This window comes from Falco naumanni, chromosome 1 (genome assembly GCF_017639655.2).
Source record: "Falco naumanni isolate bFalNau1 chromosome 1, bFalNau1.pat, whole genome shotgun sequence".
Lineage (NCBI taxonomy): Eukaryota > Metazoa > Chordata > Aves > Falconiformes > Falconidae > Falco > Falco naumanni.
The window spans coordinates 120,340,001-120,357,335 of NC_054054.1; the positions used below are offsets into that span (position 1 = coordinate 120,340,001).

At 51.1% G+C, this 17,335-nt stretch overlaps 1 protein-coding gene across 17 annotated transcripts in view; it reads left to right on the forward strand.

Annotated features, from left to right (window-relative positions):
* CACNA1G (calcium voltage-gated channel subunit alpha1 G) overlaps positions 1-17,335 on the forward strand; it is a 153,582-nt gene that overhangs the window by 62,013 nt on the left and 74,234 nt on the right. For all 17 annotated transcript variants that reach the window (XR_005826025.1, XR_005826024.1, XM_040581817.1 and 14 more), the window contains exons 6-10: positions 154-445; positions 946-1,038; positions 2,659-3,469; positions 3,558-3,602; positions 4,978-5,342. Coding sequence is in view for 15 of the 17 variants with exons in the window: in XM_040581817.1 (XP_040437751.1) it covers positions 154-445; positions 946-1,038; positions 2,659-3,469; positions 3,558-3,602; positions 4,978-5,342 (1,606 nt within the window). In the remaining 2 variants the exon portion in view is untranslated. The remainder of the gene's footprint in view (positions 1-153; positions 446-945; positions 1,039-2,658; positions 3,470-3,557; positions 3,603-4,977; positions 5,343-17,335) is intronic.

Here is a 17,335-nt window from a genome sequence, read left to right on the forward strand (position 1 = left end):
GCAGAAGGTCCAAGGGGATCCCTTAAAAAAAAAAAAAAAAAAAAAGCTTTGAGGTCCAGAATAACAGACATCAGACTTTGCTGTTACAGTTGTTACCTTGCCAGATTGCCTGCAATCGGTGTGCAAACCTCAGCCCTGTCTGGACTCTTTCAGCCCCTACACGGTGGACTTGGAGCGATACTACCAGACAGAGAACGAAGATGAGAACCCTTTCATTTGCTCCCAGCCCCGGGAGAACGGGATGCGCTACTGCCGGAGTATCCCAACGCGGAGAGAAGAGGGTCTCGAGTGCACGCTGGATTATTATTCCTACAATGACACCACCAACACATCCTGCGTCAATTGGAACCAGTATTACACCAACTGCTCTGCTGGGGAACACAACCCCTTCAAGGGAGCCATCAACTTTGATAACATTGGCTACGCCTGGATCGCAATATTTCAGGTGAGTCCTGTCTGCAAACTGTCACAAGGTGGGGGAACTGGTTGTGCCCCCCGAGTATGTTCCCAGGGGCTGTGTAATCACACTCCTGAGGGCTATTTTGCACTAGGAAGCACTTAGATAGTAGTGCATGGGTGCTCAGGTTGTTTGGGATACAATTTGATGCCTGCTTTGAGGCTGCCTCCATCTCACATGTATGGACAAAATCCCAGTTTCCAAATCATGTGTGTGCACAGTGAGACCATCCTGATGTGGAGCAAAGCCTAGGGACAGCTTTTCCCTCTGCAAAATGCAGTAGTGGGCCTTGGCTCCAGCTGGAAAAGAAGGGCCGGATTCAGCCTGGGCTGGCTATTGGCATTGGTAGGAGCAGGATTTGGCTGCTCAGCTGCACCAAGACCAGCTATGGGGTGTCAGAAATGACCCAGCCGGGAGAAACGTTGCTTGTGGACTTAGAGTTCTAACTGAGCCTCGATGGGTTCATTTTCCCTTCCTGTCTCCACCAGGTCATTACACTGGAAGGCTGGGTGGACATCATGTACTTTGTCATGGATGCACACTCCTTCTACAACTTCATCTACTTCATCCTCCTGATCATTGTGAGTGGCCTTAGGGGATCATGGGGTGATCCTGACATTTGGAGAGAGCAGAGCGGAGTGACCCAGAGGAACAGGGCAGATAAAACAGTCAATATAAAAGTTGAGGTAGCAACCAGCCTGCTGGAAGACATGCAGCTTCAATACAGTGCTGTACCGCAGCTGCATTTAGCTGCAAACATGAAGGAAGGAAGGAAAGATGCACTTAAGCTATAGTAGATACACTGCTGTTGTTGCAGCTTCTACTACTTCTTGTGCTCCAAGGTTGTCTCTCCTAGTTGCCACCTTGAAATTAAGTTTAAAAGTAGGAAAATTTCCCCCACTCAGGTTTTGAGCTCTGGAGGGGAAGAGGCTGCCCAGAAATTCCCCCGTACCGAAGAACCCAGGTGGCTGGATCCTTGGTGCAGTGGGGACATTTCAAGGAAAACAGCCCAAACTTCAGAGAGCATATTAACGAGGGAAGAGATTACTGCCCACAGCCCACCCATGCTTCACAGCATCATCTGAGACCACCCACAAAGGAGCCAACAGAGTTTCTGTGAGGTGGGCTCCATCATGGGCTTCATCTATGTAAGCAGAATTGTCTACCATGACTGGCTGAGCTCGTTGTCTAGACTCCCTTTATCATCAAGGGTGAAAAATAGGTGCTTTAAGGGGGTGATTCATCTCCTGCAAAGGTAGACATCCAAAATAAATTAGATGCTTTGCAGACTTGATGTGCCTATTTCTCTCTTGACTCTAAAGGATCATTAGGTGCCTCACTCAGATGTAGCTGAGATAAGTGAGATGAGTCTCTTTCTTGCTGTCTAATTGGACTATATCCAGCAAAATAGCTGCACGTTGTCTGTTAGGCCATTGTGGGGATTTCTGCTCCTCATCAAACCAGGACTCAAACCCTGATGAGAAGGTAGGAGGTTGTTTAATCCATGATGCTCTTTCTAATTCATCTATTAGCTTCCCCCCAAAAGAAGCAATCCCTTGCTCTCATCATCCCCAAAATGACGAAGAGGAAGGGCAGGCAGTATTTTTCCAGATGCCGTGCGAGTAACGTTAGCAGTGTGTGATAGCCCATTAGCACGTCAGTAATTCTCTGTGATCCAGGCTGGACTCCACAGAAGGCAGAACCTCATGAAACCCTCGTTGGAAATAAAATCTCCAAGCTGTGGGTACAGACTGCTGATGCCCTTGCGTAACAATCACCCGTAAATCCCGTTAGCAGGGGAAAGGGATCTGCTCACAAGCTGCCCACACACTGCCAGAAAAAATGCTGCTATCAGGAAGGCTCAGTGCATTCATCGTAATGCCACTAATTGTGATAATTACAACCGCTGTCTGTGGAGAGAGAAAAACACCATCTTAAAAGAGCAAAAGCTTTTTGTCAAAATAATCTTCTCTTGTCTTTGATCTCTGACGTCCTCCGCAGAGTGCTGGCGTGGGAGTCCCTGGGGTGGGGGCTGGGGGGGTGAGTCAGCCCCTCTGTGCTTCCGGCTGGTGGTCCCCGCTGGGTGATGCAGGGGCTGGCTTGGGGTTTGCCCCTCGGTCCTTGTGCCAGGCGTGGGGTAAAGCAGGGCTATGGGGTGGGCATGGCCACCCCAAGGTGGCTGATGGCTCCTGTCCCCTTAGGTGGGCTCCTTCTTCATGATCAACCTCTGCCTGGTGGTGATAGCAACACAGTTCTCTGAGACAAAGCAGCGCGAGAGCCAGCTGATGAAGGAGCAGCGGGTACGCTACCTGTCCAACGCCAGCACCCTCGCCAGCTTTTCGGAGCCGGGCAGCTGCTATGATGAACTCCTCAAGTACCTGGTTTATATTGCCCGTAAAGGCAGCAAGCAGCTTGTGGAGGTCTACCGGGTGGCGGGTGTGAGGATGGGCTTCCTCACCAGCCCCACAAGCAAGGCAGGGACCGACCAGCATGCCAGGAAGCGCCGGAGCAGGAAGAGGTCCTCCGTGCACCACCTCATCCACCACCATCACCACCATCACCACCACTATCACTTAGGCAATGGGAACCTGCGAGCACCCCGCGCCAGCCCGGAGATCAGCGATGTGGAGACCAGTTCACTCCACAACGGGACCAACCGGCTGATGCTCCCCCCCTCAGCACCAAACCCCCACGGGACCCCCAGCGCCGCTCCCAGCAACACTGAGTCCGTCCACAGCATCTACCATGCTGACTGCCACTTTGAGCCGGTGCGCTGCCGGTCATCCTTCCCGCAGCCAGGCCTTGGCTTGCCGAGCCCAGAGGGGATCCCCAAGAACATCGTGGGCAGCAAGGTGTACCCCACGGTGCACCCCAGTACCTCCCACGAGATGCCGAAAGAGAAGAACCTGGGGGAGGCGGCGGTCGGTGCTGGGAGCAGCACTTTGACAAGCCTCAACATCCCGCCCGGGCCATACAGCACCATGCACAAGCTGCTGGAGACGCAGAGCACGGGTGAGCCCGGGGTTGGATGTCAGTCTGAGGTTGCTTTGCAGAAATAAAAGCTATGACCTAATTTCTTTCTTTTTCTGAATCTTTTCAGGATTCTTTTCAGTCCACGTTACAGAGAAAGGCGATGGTTTTCCAGGTGAGGCCAACATGAATCTTCTGATCGACCTGATGCGTTTTATAGCCAAAAGCAGGGGAGAGGTTTCAACCTCCCACACTTCATACTTGCAAGAATCCAAGGGAAATTAATGTTGTCAATGAACCCATTTTCTTGCCCATCCCCATCTTCCTGTGAAACCAGCTTATTCTGCAATTACAGGGACTCTCCCCAAGTCCCTGTGCTCCCCAAATCAGCTAGAACGGGGCTCAGTGGCACTGAGCAGAGCTGGAGCCCAGCCTGGCCGCTTCCAAATGGCCACATCCCTTCCTTGCTGAAACCCAGACGTTGGAGGTGGCTGTGTTGCCCACCACGTGCTGCAGAACTTGGGGATGGACATCTTCCAGATCTGAGTCCCAGCACATCCCTGAGTGCTGCGTAGCTCTGCTCCCTGTGGGAAACGAGGCTCGGGGAGATTGAGTGTCTGCTGTGCACGAGTGCTCAATGGCAATCGCAGATGCCAAATATTAAAAATCTGTAATTTGCTCAGGAAGCCCATAGCAGAGCCGGACACCCAGGGCAGCTTTCTTGGATCAGGGGTTTCATAATACCTTCACTGCAAGATGCTCCTGAGGTTTGGGAGCTCGGGCCAGTCTAGTCCAAACCCTCTCAGCCTCCAAGAAGGGTTCTGGCCAGGCTTTCCCAGGTGGTCAATGCCTTTTCCACCCCACTGCAGTGGCATTGACCTTTCCAGCCAGGAGCTGTGCAGGGAAGAGACCAAATCCTGCCCCCAGCCCGGAGCTGCCCAGAGACTAAATACACAGAGCTGGGCTCCGAGCTGGTTTGGCACTGGGTTTTTATACATGCTGCTGTGCATGAGTCAGGAGTATGTGTTGCAGATAGCCTCTCCCCTTGCAGCCAGCTGGCGGGATTTTGGGGGAATATCCTGCTGGTATTTTCACCCAGGAGCCACCTGGCAGCTGCCGTTGAGGGCAGTGTGTGGAGGGGGAAGCTGGTGATTTTGGAGCATCATCAACCAGCGGGAGCAGGAAAGGTGGCTGCTGGTGGTGGCACTCCTGATAATTACAGCCCGGAGCCTGCCAGGGCCATGAGCTCATTGCTTTCTCCTAGCTGCCATGGCCAGAGGTATAATGAGGTGGGCTAGGGGTCTTGGGCTGGCAGGAGCTCTGCCTGTGGGCAGCTAAGGGGGCCTTGTGACTGGGGAGAGGGTGCTCAGGGAGCCTAGGTTTCACCTAGGGCTCTTCAACCCAGCAGGAGCCCTTCTCCCCTTAGGAAATGCCGTGTCAAGGGCGACAGCTTGGTGCTAACGGGGGCTGGGGGTTGCTCCCATGGCTGCCCACAGCCCCCTCCATCCTGGCTGATGGGCTGCCCTGCCCCTGCCCCGCTGGCATTTCAGGGCCCTGCCAAAGCTCCTGCACGATCTCCAGCCCCTGCACCAAGCTGGACAGCGGCTCCTGCCACCCCGAGAGCTGCCCTTACTGCCTCAAGGCGCTGGCGAGCGAGGCTGAGCTGACAGACAATGAGACGGCCGACTCGGACAGCGAGGGGGTCTACGAGTTCACGCAGGATGCCCACTACAGCGACCAGCGGGACCCGCAGCGGGGCAGAGCCCGTGCTCGGAGAGCAAGCCGGGTGCTGGCCTTCTGGCACGTGGTGTGCGAGACCTTCCGGAAGATTGTGGACAGCAAATATTTTGGCCGTGGGATCATGGTGGCCATTCTCATCAACACGCTCAGCATGGGGATCGAGTACCACGAGCAGGTGAGTGCTGTCTCGGCGGCTCCCAGTGCAGCGGGGAGGCAGGCGGCGTTATGGGTCCAAATCGGACTGCTGGCAGGGTGGTTTGGGGCAAGAGGCATTGGGGTGCTGTGGGAAGGGTCCCAGGACAAAGCAGGGCTGCTTTTGTCTCTAGTCTGCTTGGAGCTTGCAGGCAACAGTCACTCTGGCTGGTACCCAGCTGCGTGAGCTCGCACATCCCGGCCCCGCTGGGGATGCTCAGCACCGTGCCGAGACCACTGTCGTGTGGGCAGCACCACGGGTTGCTGGATTCTGCGGTGTGGGGTCAAGGGGAGGAAGCAGCCGTTTGCCGCTGGATTAGTGCCAGCCTGGCAGTGCTGGCGGTGCTGCCGGTGGCCGCGGGCTCCGCGCCCGGTGCAGCTGCAGGCAGGGAAGTCTACTGAATTTGCAGTCCCTGGAGAGGAGGTAACAAATGGCTTTGCCTCCCCGGTGAACGCTCCAGCAACAGTATGCTGAGTCCAAAATAGACTCATCGCTGGCTATTCCTCCACTTGATTATCTGAGTCCTTGCAGGCAAGAGGCTGCCTCTGCTCCAGCCTCTCACACGCTTGTTCCCCAGGAGCTTTTCCCTAGATACAGTCATTAAGACAAGGAGTTGCCACGTTTCTCTTGAAATGTCTCCATCAGGATGACGAGAGCTCTGTTTTGGAGAAGTGTTTGCATGGGCTGGTCTCACGTAGGTTTTGTGGCTGCTGCTGGTGGCACACCCGGCACGGTGCCCTTGGTCCTGCTGCAGGCATGGGATGGCTTGGTGCTGCAGGTGCACGCTTCGTTTGGGTTTGGGGTGAAGAGTTTAGTAGCAGGGATGCTGAGATGCTGCAAAACCTTGTTAAATACCCCGCCAATGCTTGAGGACCTCCAATGGCCAGCTTCTCCTGGGCTGCCAGACCTCTCCCCTCCCCAACAGACACAGGTACCCCTGTCCCCGTGCCAGCCTTTGCTGGGAGCTCCATTGCGTCTCGAGTCGTGGCTGTTCACTTTTTCCCCTTCCTGGCACATTTCACATTTGCAGAGTCGCTCCAGTTGCATGCAGAGGCGTTTCTCCCACAGCTCCCAGTGGCAGTGGTGGTGGCTGCAGATTGGCTCCCCAGTCCTGTGTCCTCCCCTGGCATTAATGCCTCAACGACCAAACGCCGGGGAGACATGGCTGTGCTAAATGTGTCCCTTCCAGCCAGCACCTTCTCCCTGATGTCCTAATACAGGCTGGCTGGCTGACCGTTGTTTTCAGTACACATTAACCAGCGATGCGCTCTGAAGTCCTGCAGGTTTCACCTTCCTGTGCTGCCCTTGGTGGGAGCTCTGCGGGGAAGCTCGAGCAATTCCACCTTTATTGAATAATAGCGGGAAGATCATCTCCTAAGAACCTGGGAGGAGGTGGCTCACAGAAACCAAACAACAGTTATAGTCCTCCTTTGGCTGCAAGGTGAAAGCAGATCTGTCTGTGCTGTGACTGCCCAAGGGGCAGGTTGTCCAAGGTTGTTGCCCTTTTTCAGGAGCACCTTTGGGAGAGGCTGGCGTAGGCTGCCACCGTGTGTGTACCAGGGGGACCATCCCATGGGGGGGTGGGGGGTGGGGTGGCTGAGCAAACTCCCGTCCTCAAACACCGTAAAGGCAACACAGCTCCTTCATTCTTGGGCTCAGGGGAAATAGGGCAGCGGGGTGCTGGCCTCTGCCCTGGCCAGCGGTGAGTCCCAGCAGGCAGCTGGATGGGAAGAAGCAGATTTTTGTGGTTTTTGGGTAACAGGGTGAAGGGAGCTGATAAGCGTAGGGGGACTCCAGACGCTGTGGGTGGTTGCTTTCTTTGATGGTGTTTTGCAGCTACTACTGTTCCAGATTCCTTTCTCCCAGGCATTTGGAGTGAATAGTGGAGTTTGGTTTTATTAGTTCATCTGCTCAAAGCGGCGGCAGAGAGCAGAGAGGTGTTTTTCTGTAAACCCGGGAAGCTTTTAGTCTGCAGTTTCATAATCTGACAGTTATAAAAGCAGGAATTAGAGGGGAGAAATGCTGGACTGGGCCTTTCTGCAGATATTATAAACATTGAAATACGATTTTTTTTGTTTCAAAGAGCCTCTCCTAAAAGTGCAAGTGACCAACCACACCAAATTTATCTTTGTTTGGCTGATGTTTGCAAAGACATGAGGGGGCTTGAAGAGTACTTGACTCCATGACTTTCTATATTAAGCTTTCTGCTTATTTAATGAATATTTACCTCTTGGGTTTTTCACACAAGGCCACCCTGGGCACCCTGGGCTATATTAGGATAAATACTTTCAGGACATGCTTTAAGGTGCCATGCGAAAAGCCTTGTGTTGTTTACCAGCATCTTACCAGAGGGGAGAGGATGCACTAGCAGCTACTCTGTGAGAGGAAGGATAGGCTGGTGGTTCCTCAATGAGGGAGAAGGCTTCTGCCTTCCCACCTGTCCCCAGCAATGTTGGGTGGGATTCAGCAGCGCCGGGACCACCAGAGCATCATGGACTTCAAGGCAGGAGCTGGTCTGCTGAGGTCCTCATTATAGCCAGGGAAGAAAAGTGTGCTCCTCTGGAGGCTCTGCATTTCACCTCGGGACAGGCATCCTGTAGGGACCTGCTTTTCTCTGTGGAGGATGCCTGGAAGACTGAAACAGTCTTTCAGTCACTTGTTTAATAGAGTCATCAGCCAGAGAAGGCCAGGTTGGGATATTTAGGATAAAAGTGGTTCTTTGGAGGCGTGTCACAATGAGTAGAAATTGGGAGTGTGTTGAGAACAGTGGCCCTCACCTCTCGCTATTTGCACTCACCCATCGATCAAGCTGGCCAGACTGGGCAGCCATGGCCAGGGGTGCTGGATGCACATACCAACAGCAGTTTGGGTCCCCAGCAAGCTCATTTCCTGCCCAAAGCTCCTCTCCACAGACCACCTTCCCCGGTAAAGTCATTGTCAACAAATGTTTTACCATCGTATGACTGGGGGTTCAGGAGCTGGGTTTCCTCTAAGCTCCTTCAGACACGAACTTGCTGACTTTCTCACTCAGCATCAGGTTGCTTCCACATGGTCCTTCCACGTGCGGGAGCCGTAGCTACACCTGACCGGGCTTAACTCTGTTTCTGCCCATCCTCTCCACCCTCCCAGCTCTGACTCTTGCCTTTCTCATGACTGCTGGGTTCCGTGGGAGGAAAGCAGAGCGGTTTGAGGTGCACATAGCACTCACCACGTCGCGGCTGCTGGGCAGCAGTGTGAAATTTTCCATCAGGGAAATGACAACCAGATTGCCGCAGATTATTAATGTGACTGCTAAATAGCTTGTTTTTCTATGGAGATGAAGCAAAATGCAGGTAGAAACTATTAGCTTTGGGTAGAGAAGTATAAAGGTGATTTAGAGGTAGACTCTGGGGGATTTTAAATACACTGTTGAACCAATTGACTGATTCGCCTTAGGGAAGCTGAGAGTCTGCAGCGCTGCGGGTTCAAACAGCTAGGGCTTTGCAAAAGCTTGTTCTGCCATAGAGCAGGAGTAAAATGTGCTGCTAAACCAGAAGGTTTCTGTGCTGCTTTTCCCCCCAGCCCTGGCTGTAAGCCAGACTGTGTTCCATAATGTGCTGCCTTTTTTTTTTCTTCTTCTTTACCCCCCCCCCCCCCCCCCCCCAAGTCCTTCTTTGGAGTGAAATGCAAAGGCTTTAGTACAAGGCGTGATGTTGGACTCCTCAGCAGGGGAAAGAATTCGGCAAGGGCTTCCTTGAGGAAGGGCTTTGGGGTTTTGTTTTTGTTTTTAAAATCTGGTTTGCATTGAGCTGCCTGGCTGTTCCGATTTTCCTTGTCTGAACTCGCATTGTATGAACTATACCCTACATATTCATTTGTTTAAATAGTGCTTGAATTTCAGCCGCCGTCTCTGCGGTGTTTTGCCATTGTTAACATAACAAGAAAGAGACTGGAGGGTCCTGCACTGGCCTCCCCAAAGCTGCAGTTGGTTCAAATCCATGGCTGGAGCTTGTGGGGACTTGGATCTAGATAGATCCAAACCTCTGGTGTCTCTGAAGGAAGGAAGAGGAAATTGGTGCAGACCTGTAGAGAACTTTTTGTTAATTTTTAAAAGCAAATTGGAGAGATGACAGGGGTGAATGACTCTCTAGGACAGCACCCAAGGAGAAAAGCTCATCACCTGTGGGAGACAGTTCTTCAAGGAAGTGGGAAGAGGCGATGCCTGACATCACCCTGTCAGGAGGATAACCGGTGGAGCCCCCTTCCAGCTACAGCAAGGTGCTGTAGGAATCCACAAAGCAGCAGTGCCCTGAACCAAGGTGTGCAACCTCCATCTGCAGATGGAAGGAGCAGCCAAAGCCTGTGGTAGTATCTCAAGCTGATTTCCTAGTGCATCTCACTGCAGGAGCCTGGAGTGTACGCGGCACAGATGATGTAAAGTTGTCACTGGTAACATTAAGATCTAATAGCTGCTGCGGCATGGAAATATCAACCATCTGTGCCAAAGTGTCAAAGGAAAGCTTGCTGGCAAAATGCATTAAAATGTCTATTTATGTAAACAGTTGAGGCTGGAGAACGTGGGAGTCATCTTAATCAGTGTCAGAGGACATGAAATTTTCAGGTATCCAGGATGATCGAGAGGGGAGGTGAAGGGTTAGAAAACCTGCCAGCATGGAGGAACCATTAGGCTCCAGGTTCAAGCATTAATAATAGTCACCCAAACAGTATTTATGTACTGCCTGAGTTCAATGTGCAGGGAAGAAGGTAACTGAAAATTATTAGCTGTCGTGATGCCCACTGATTGATTTCTCCACGTGGGAGGAAATTTTCATTGCTCCATGGAGAAGTGGTGTAATGGAGCTGGGCAGTGGGGATTTGGCAGGCTGGTGCCCCAGGTCTTGGGAAGTCTGTGCTAGTGTCTAAAGTCCTGGGCAGGCTGGAGGGCAGCAGGTCTGAATCCATTTGTGAGCACTGCCTCAAGCAATAAGGGCATCTGCATGATCAAAAGCACTTTGCTCCCAGGACTCAGTAGTCAAGAGCATCCTAATCTCCATCAGTTTAAGCCAAGTTGAACATGTTGCTGCTGGCCGCAGGAGTGGTGGAGGGCAGCTGTGGATTTGTCAGGCATATGGAGGCTGCTTCTTTGACATCCCTACGTGCCAAAATGAGATCTTGGCAAGTGCTCATTCACCTCCTGAGGTGGCTGTGTAGGATCCAGGGATGAGCTGCAGCTCGCAGGGTGTGTGCTGCCCAGCTTGCCCTTGTCTGGCTGCTTAGGACAGTCAGGGGCAACACTGTGTCCCCTCCAACCTCTACAGCTCCATGTCAGGTCGATCCAGGACATCTGAATTTTGGCTTCTTTCATGCATGTGGATTTGTGTCAAGCCTCCAGGTCAGGAAGGAAGGGAATCCTATTTCTGTAAAATATTTTTGGTGTCTCTTGCAGCTCATCTGAATTGTTTCCTGCAAGTGCAGGGACTCAAAGATCCATCCTACATCCAGGCAGCAGCTGGTGCTGCACCAGGGGCTCTCTGCATCCCACACTGATGCAAACCGGTATCGTACCCCCTTAACGCTGTATCTTGGCTGCTTTACTCCAACTGTGGCCTTTAAAAACATAGCCCAACTTTTCTCTGTGGTGAAATTTCTAATGTGGTGCTTCCCTGTATGATTCTGATTAGGCTTTGATTCAGGAAGGCACTTACACATGTGTGTGCATCCCTTAAGTCAATGCAATAGCCTTTCCCTGAGCAACCTCCCATTGCCCCAGCTTTCCTGGGAGCTCACAAGGTCCCGCATTCACACACCATCTTCTCTTCCTAGAGGTATCTCCACTTCCACTTCAGTGCATATCCCATGTCTCTATTTAACTCCATTACACATCTCTCCAGCCCTGTGCCAGCTACTCTTAGCCAAGCGATCAAACCTTTGGCAGCGTGGCAAGGCTTTCCCTCCCTCGGTGGCTGCTGGCTCTGCCCAACACAGGGCTTGTTGCTAGCATCAACTTCATTTCTCAGTACTACAGCTGCACAGGACACTCCCATGGTAGGAAAATGAGGTGCCTTATAGATTTGCATGTGCCGTATTCAATTAGCTCCTGCTTAAGCAGAAATTACTCTTATTAATGATTTGTTGTTGGAGACTGGAGGAGTCAAGTCAACGCTAATGGAAGTCATCAGAGCTGTTAATCGCTAGGATCACTGACTTCAAAACCAGCTCTCTGTTTGCTGTTGGGGGTAATTCTTTTTATGGACCTCTGGGGTTCTTCCACTCCTCAGTGATTTGAAGGGTTTATGAGGTCTTGTAGGAACTCGCATGTTTTAATTGACTTGCTCACGTAGCTCTTCCAGGCTGCCATGCACAATACAGGGTACCATGGACCTCACAGTCATTAAAAAAATGGGCTGTGCCTATAAAGCAGACTTTATCCTGGTTCCGGAGACTGAACGATTTGAAAATTAAATGATATTTCATGCAGCTGGAAAGTGTATGGGGTTTTTATCAGATAATTCAGTTCTCTACTTTAGAGACGAGTCTGTGTGGATTCTTTGACATCTACTAAAAGTTTTCTTCAGCTCCCTGGATGGGGAGCTGTAAGTGTCAATCCTTTCCTGTTAATTTAGTTCAGAGGCTGGAAATACTTGGGCTGCCTTAGATCCTATCGTTACAGCTGTTGTTTCAGCTGCCATCCCTACCCTCGTGTTATCTCTGCTCAGGCAGTGTTGAGAAGAGACTCCGGCTCAGTGAAATGGGAAAATGATGTGTGCTTTTGAAACTCTCTTCATCCCTGTGCAGATGAAAAATCGCTGCTCTCTGCAGATAGCTGGGCATTTCTCTCTGCTCCTTCTTTGATTATTGTGGTTGTTCCCCTTGGGTAAGAGCCAACAAACTCAGCTAGAGCTTCTGGAGCATCCTCAGCTTGCACTGGCAAATCCTATTGTCTTTAAACACTCCTGATTGCTGATTATTGGTGATTTCCCAGGGATCAGTCCATTTTTTCCCTGATTCTCCTGGTTGGGGTTGGTCCCAATGCTGTTGGTGCCCACGATTCAGCCCTGCTGCTATCCGTGTCCTCGCGGAGCCCCTGCCCACCGCGCTCAGCCCCCAGCAGGAACAGGGACAAGAGCTGCGCACTTTTTCCCTCGTCTCTGCTGGATTTAAGCTGTTTGTTATAATTGTTTTTTTGCTGAGGTTAGGAAATGACCAGCTTTTCCCCCATGGATGTCTGTCAGCATTAGAGATAGTGTTACCAGCATCAGAAACCCAGGTTCAGCAGAACTGTGCAGGAGCCGTACTGAGTTAGCCTTTTTCTTTTTCCTTTTTTTTTTTATTTCCTCCCTCCCCCTGGTACCTTCTCAAGTACTAATGGGGAGATAAATTTCAAAATTGGTTTAGATTAACTAGAAATAGAGGGCTTTAAATCTCAAGTACTTACAAGGTGTGACCAAGTGGAAATGCAGCTTTTGTTCAGCTTAAGCTCCTTGGAAACCTGGGCAGAGGGATGAGCCAGTGCATGTTTTTCTTGCATTTTCTGGGATAATATTCATCCAGAAATCTCAAACTAAAATAGATAAGGAGTTCAGGCAAGTATATCTGCTGTTGCCTCCTGAGAGCAATTGAAAGATCCCACTCCCAGGGCTTGGGGTAGGAGAGCATGGTCTGTATGTCCTGTTTGTGGTCCTGGGCAGGGATAGTTCATGGCAGGTCCCTTCACGGCTGATTGATAAGGTTCTCCATCGTGCTCGGGGCTCATCCCCTCATTTGTGCCCCAGGTTCAGGGTGTTTGGGAGGCAGAGGTGCATGGGGACACAGCCCTGTATGGGCAGTCGGGGCCAGGGAATTCTGTTGTTGGCCATGGATGGTCAACAAGGATGTGGTGGAGAGGAAGGTTTTGCACCAGAAGGTGCTGTGTCCATGGGCCTCAGCTCCTTCCTTCTGCAGGTGTGGGATGAGAAGGGACATTGTTACCTGGCACGGGGAAGAACGGGTGGGGGTGAGGAGATTAGCAGCAGCGGTGGACAAGGAGTCCCTCCGGTGCAGACAGCTCTGATTCCTGCGAAATGAAAGCTGCTTTCTTCCCTTTCTTAGAGCGTTACTTGCCGTGGCATGAAATATTCAGCCCATAACAAAATCCTCCTTTCCCATGTGGTGATGGGATGAAACTGGACTTGTTCTCCTGTCTGTCAAAGTATTTTCCTTTTAATAAATGCCTATAAATCCGAACTTCCCAGCAGTCCTCCTCCAGCCCACCAAGCACGCTGCCTTCTCTGTGTCTGCAGCCCCAGGAGGAGCAGAGCAAAAACAAATCTGCTCCCTTCGGAATTGTTTTCTTTAACCAATTTGGCAAAGGATGATCAGAGAAAGCCTCTTAGTCTATCGGGCTCTGATTTAAGCGCAGCTCAGGTTCCCGCTGCTGGACTCAGGACAATAGCTAAAGCCTGATGCCTTTTATGGAGCCCCAAAGACAATTGATGTCATCACTGAAAATATGTGTGGATTGAGTTTCTATTTATAAACTAGCAAGTGGCTCTGGAGTTAAGAGGAGCTGTATTTCCCAAAGGGAACCAAAGTGTTTTTTCAGATGGCCGTGGCTTAGCAGGTGCATTGATGGAGGGGGAATAACATGGGTGCAATGAGAGCAGGGCACAGAAAAGGGTCACCGGTTGACTGAAGACACAGCCATGAGCTATAAATGATGGGGAATTGGGTGTGGGAGAGGGCACAAAAAGGGCACCTCGTTTTGCTAATTAATAACTGCTTTTGTTCATCAGGATTTCTTGCGTTTTGCCCCAGGACTTGTGGTCTGGCTCCTGTTTTGAGGCAAACCCAGTGCGTGTCTGCTCCCAGGCAGAGGGTGGAAAGGATCGTAACGGAGTGGTGTCAGGTTGAACATCACGTCTTTGTGTGACCCAGTTGATTTTTTTCTTATGTATATATATTAAAAATCTGCAAGTGATGAGTCAGTAAAATGTTGTTGGTGTTTCCTGTGAAATAGCTGAGGTCGGTATTTTCTTTCTGTGTTATTTTTCCTTAGTTGCCATGGTAATGATTTCAGAAGGGTTTTATTCTGCAGCCGTTTGAATGGGTTAGAAGTTTTCATGGTTTTCTGGATCCGCTCGCAGAAGCAGAGCCCTCGGGATCAGGAGGGATCTGCTTCCTGGCCAGTCACCCCATCTGTGCTGTGGCAAGACAGAGTATTTTTCCTATTTTATTGTATTATTAGCAAGATAGAGAGGAAAGACCCTGGGATGCTTCTGCTCTTTTGAGCTGACATCCCCAGGGGCAGGGGCTGGGCAAGACCAGGTTTGGCCGCAGCCTGGGCAGAGGGGAAACGGGGATGGACGGATCCGTGCCGGACATGCCAACGGCGCCGGGTGCAGGTCTGATGATGATGAAGACCTGTGCCATGCCTGTGCCTTATATGGGTCACGGCTGGAGGAAGGCGGGAGTAGAAGCCTTGTAAGCTCCGTGCACCATCTGCCAGGGCACTTGGTTGCACTTCATCACACAGCAGGGCTTGTCTTTCAGGAATTGGAGAACGCAGCCCCCCCGGGGCTTGTGCTTTTAATGACCCCAGGCCCTGTCCTCACCTTTTTCCCCATGTTGCCTTTAGCCTTGCTGGCTCAGCAGACCCCTTGGAGCCCTGTGCATGGGAAGGAGGAGTGTGTGCCACTGTCTCGTGCCCAGATGGAAATGGAGCACGTACCTTTCTGTCATCGGAAACCCGGCTTGTGAGCTTCTACTCAGTTTAAAAAAATATAAATAAATGACAAAATAAGAAATGCATTGCAGCCTATTCCTGAATGCTGAAAAAGGGCAAGGTGCTGGTCCAGCTCTGAGACACCCCTCCAGGTGACTTTTAGTACCTGGGGACATCTTCTCTTGCCTCCTCCTGCAGCAGTGCCCTGCTGAGTGCCAGGCAGGGTGCAGGGAGCATCCCCTGCCCGCCGCCAGGCTCTGCACCCTGCCAGGCAGGGTTACGGCTGGGCAGGCGCCCGTGGCTCGCCTCCTCCCCGCCGCCTTCATTTGCCGTGTGGTGTTTATAAGAGATGCTGTGCTGTCTGCTCCTATTTTATGTGCTGCCAGAGCTCGTCAATGTGCTGTTTGGTACATCAACAAATCGACACTACACAAACAGAGAGCTAACAGGGAATGATTTATCCAGGACACCACGTCTGTGTGTCCAGCAAGGCGAGGTGTCCTGGAAACAAAATTCAGTATTTGCCAGAGACTCATCAAAAGAGCCGGTGTTTCGTGCCACAGCTAAATCATGCTTGTATCTCACTCTTTCTGGGTGTTGCTCATTTAATCATAGGATGCTTTCCTTTTAATTAGTCACTGCTGCTACTGATGAGAGAATTAGCAGACTCTGCTTTTAATGGAGAAGCTGAGGCTGTGGCAGGTGTGCTGTAATTGGGGTGATGGGCAGGAGGCTTTCTGCTGTAAAGAACCCCCAGGATGTGCACTTCAGGCTCTACTTCCCTGCAAAATGCCCTTTCCTGGAGGGGTTTGTTTTCCAGATATATCATTTAGTTGCAGGATGCTACCTCCCCTGCCTGCCGTGTTGTGGCCCTTGGAGGGTAAAGCTGCTTGATTTTACTGGGTCTTTTCCTCCGCGCCTGGTGAGGACCTGTGGAGCTGGTTGTATGTCAGGAGTTGGTGACTCTTCGAGGTACATTAAGTCTAGAGCTGATCAATATTGTTTTGATTAGATGGTTGTTGTCAGAAAATAGCAGTTTATCAAACTTGAAGCCGCCCATGGGAGGGGAGCGGTTTCAGTGAGCTAGTTTTACAAAAATAAGTTATTGAAACACATTGTCTGAGAGATCTGAAATGTTCATTTGAACAGTTGGGGAACAAAAAGTTCCATGTTCTTCTTCAAGCTGACTTTTATTTATGTGTTTTAATTTCACTTGATTTACAGTACAGAGTAAATGGTTAAGGGAATAGGGACTGAAATGGAGGGGAAAGCTTTCAAAATTTTGGGTACAAAGTGTTTCAGTTTGCCTGTTCTGAACCTCTGTATTCCTGTTTGGGATGGGATGACAATTTCAGTTCCCACAGGAGAGAAAAGCCCCTTTCATGCTGTGTTGCAATGATGTCTAAGGAGAGATGTCTCAGACATAGTTATGATTTCTCTAGAGCAGAAGCATTTCATGAACAGTCCCGTTATCCGTGCGCATCTCTGGCTGCATGGAAATCCTGGCATTCTCAGAAGTGTTTGACTCCCCGCTGCCTGGCTATGTTCCCCTTGGGCAGGGTCATGATCTTAGCCAATGTCTGTTTTATAAATATTTACAAATAATTCCCGGTGGTGCTTGTGGCAGGGGTCTGGGCAGGTGCCCTATGGGCTGGCTGCAGCAATGTATGCCTTTCAGGGCACTCCTGAGCCCCCCTGGGGACCCCCTGAGTGGAAGTGAGGGGCTTGGGGAGAGAGTCCTTCAAAAATCCTCTGAGTACTTTGCATTGCCCCTTCTCATCTGTTTAGGGATGTGTTGTTTCCTGAAGCAAAATAACTCCTTGATTTCAGCTGGGTCTGGTTGTCCTGTGCTTCCAGCAGATGCTTCTCTTCCCCCTCCCCTGGCAGAGCCCCAGGCTGCCCTGGAGACCCTCCTCTTCTCCCAGCAGAGTGAAAGGGAAGCTTTCCCTTCCTCTTTTGACCCATTTTGGCCATTAATCTGGGATTTTTTTGATATTACTTCTCACCTCTGGTTCAGGAGGTCCCACTCTTCATTTTGTATTATAGACGCCCAAAGTCTCAGATATTAAAAACTGTTCCCTGTGAAGGAAGTGGAAGAGTGTAGGGAGGAGGAGCAGCCCAGGGCCAGGTGGCTTTTTCGGAGGGAAGCAGTGGGAGATGGATGGATCCAGCGCTGCTGCGGGTGCTGAGCATCACCACGCTGCACGGGCTGACCCATAGCCTTTCTGGGCCATTGCCAGGGATATTTGGGGCTCTTGTGAGCCAGGTGAGCTGGGAGGGGTGCTCCATGGGCTGG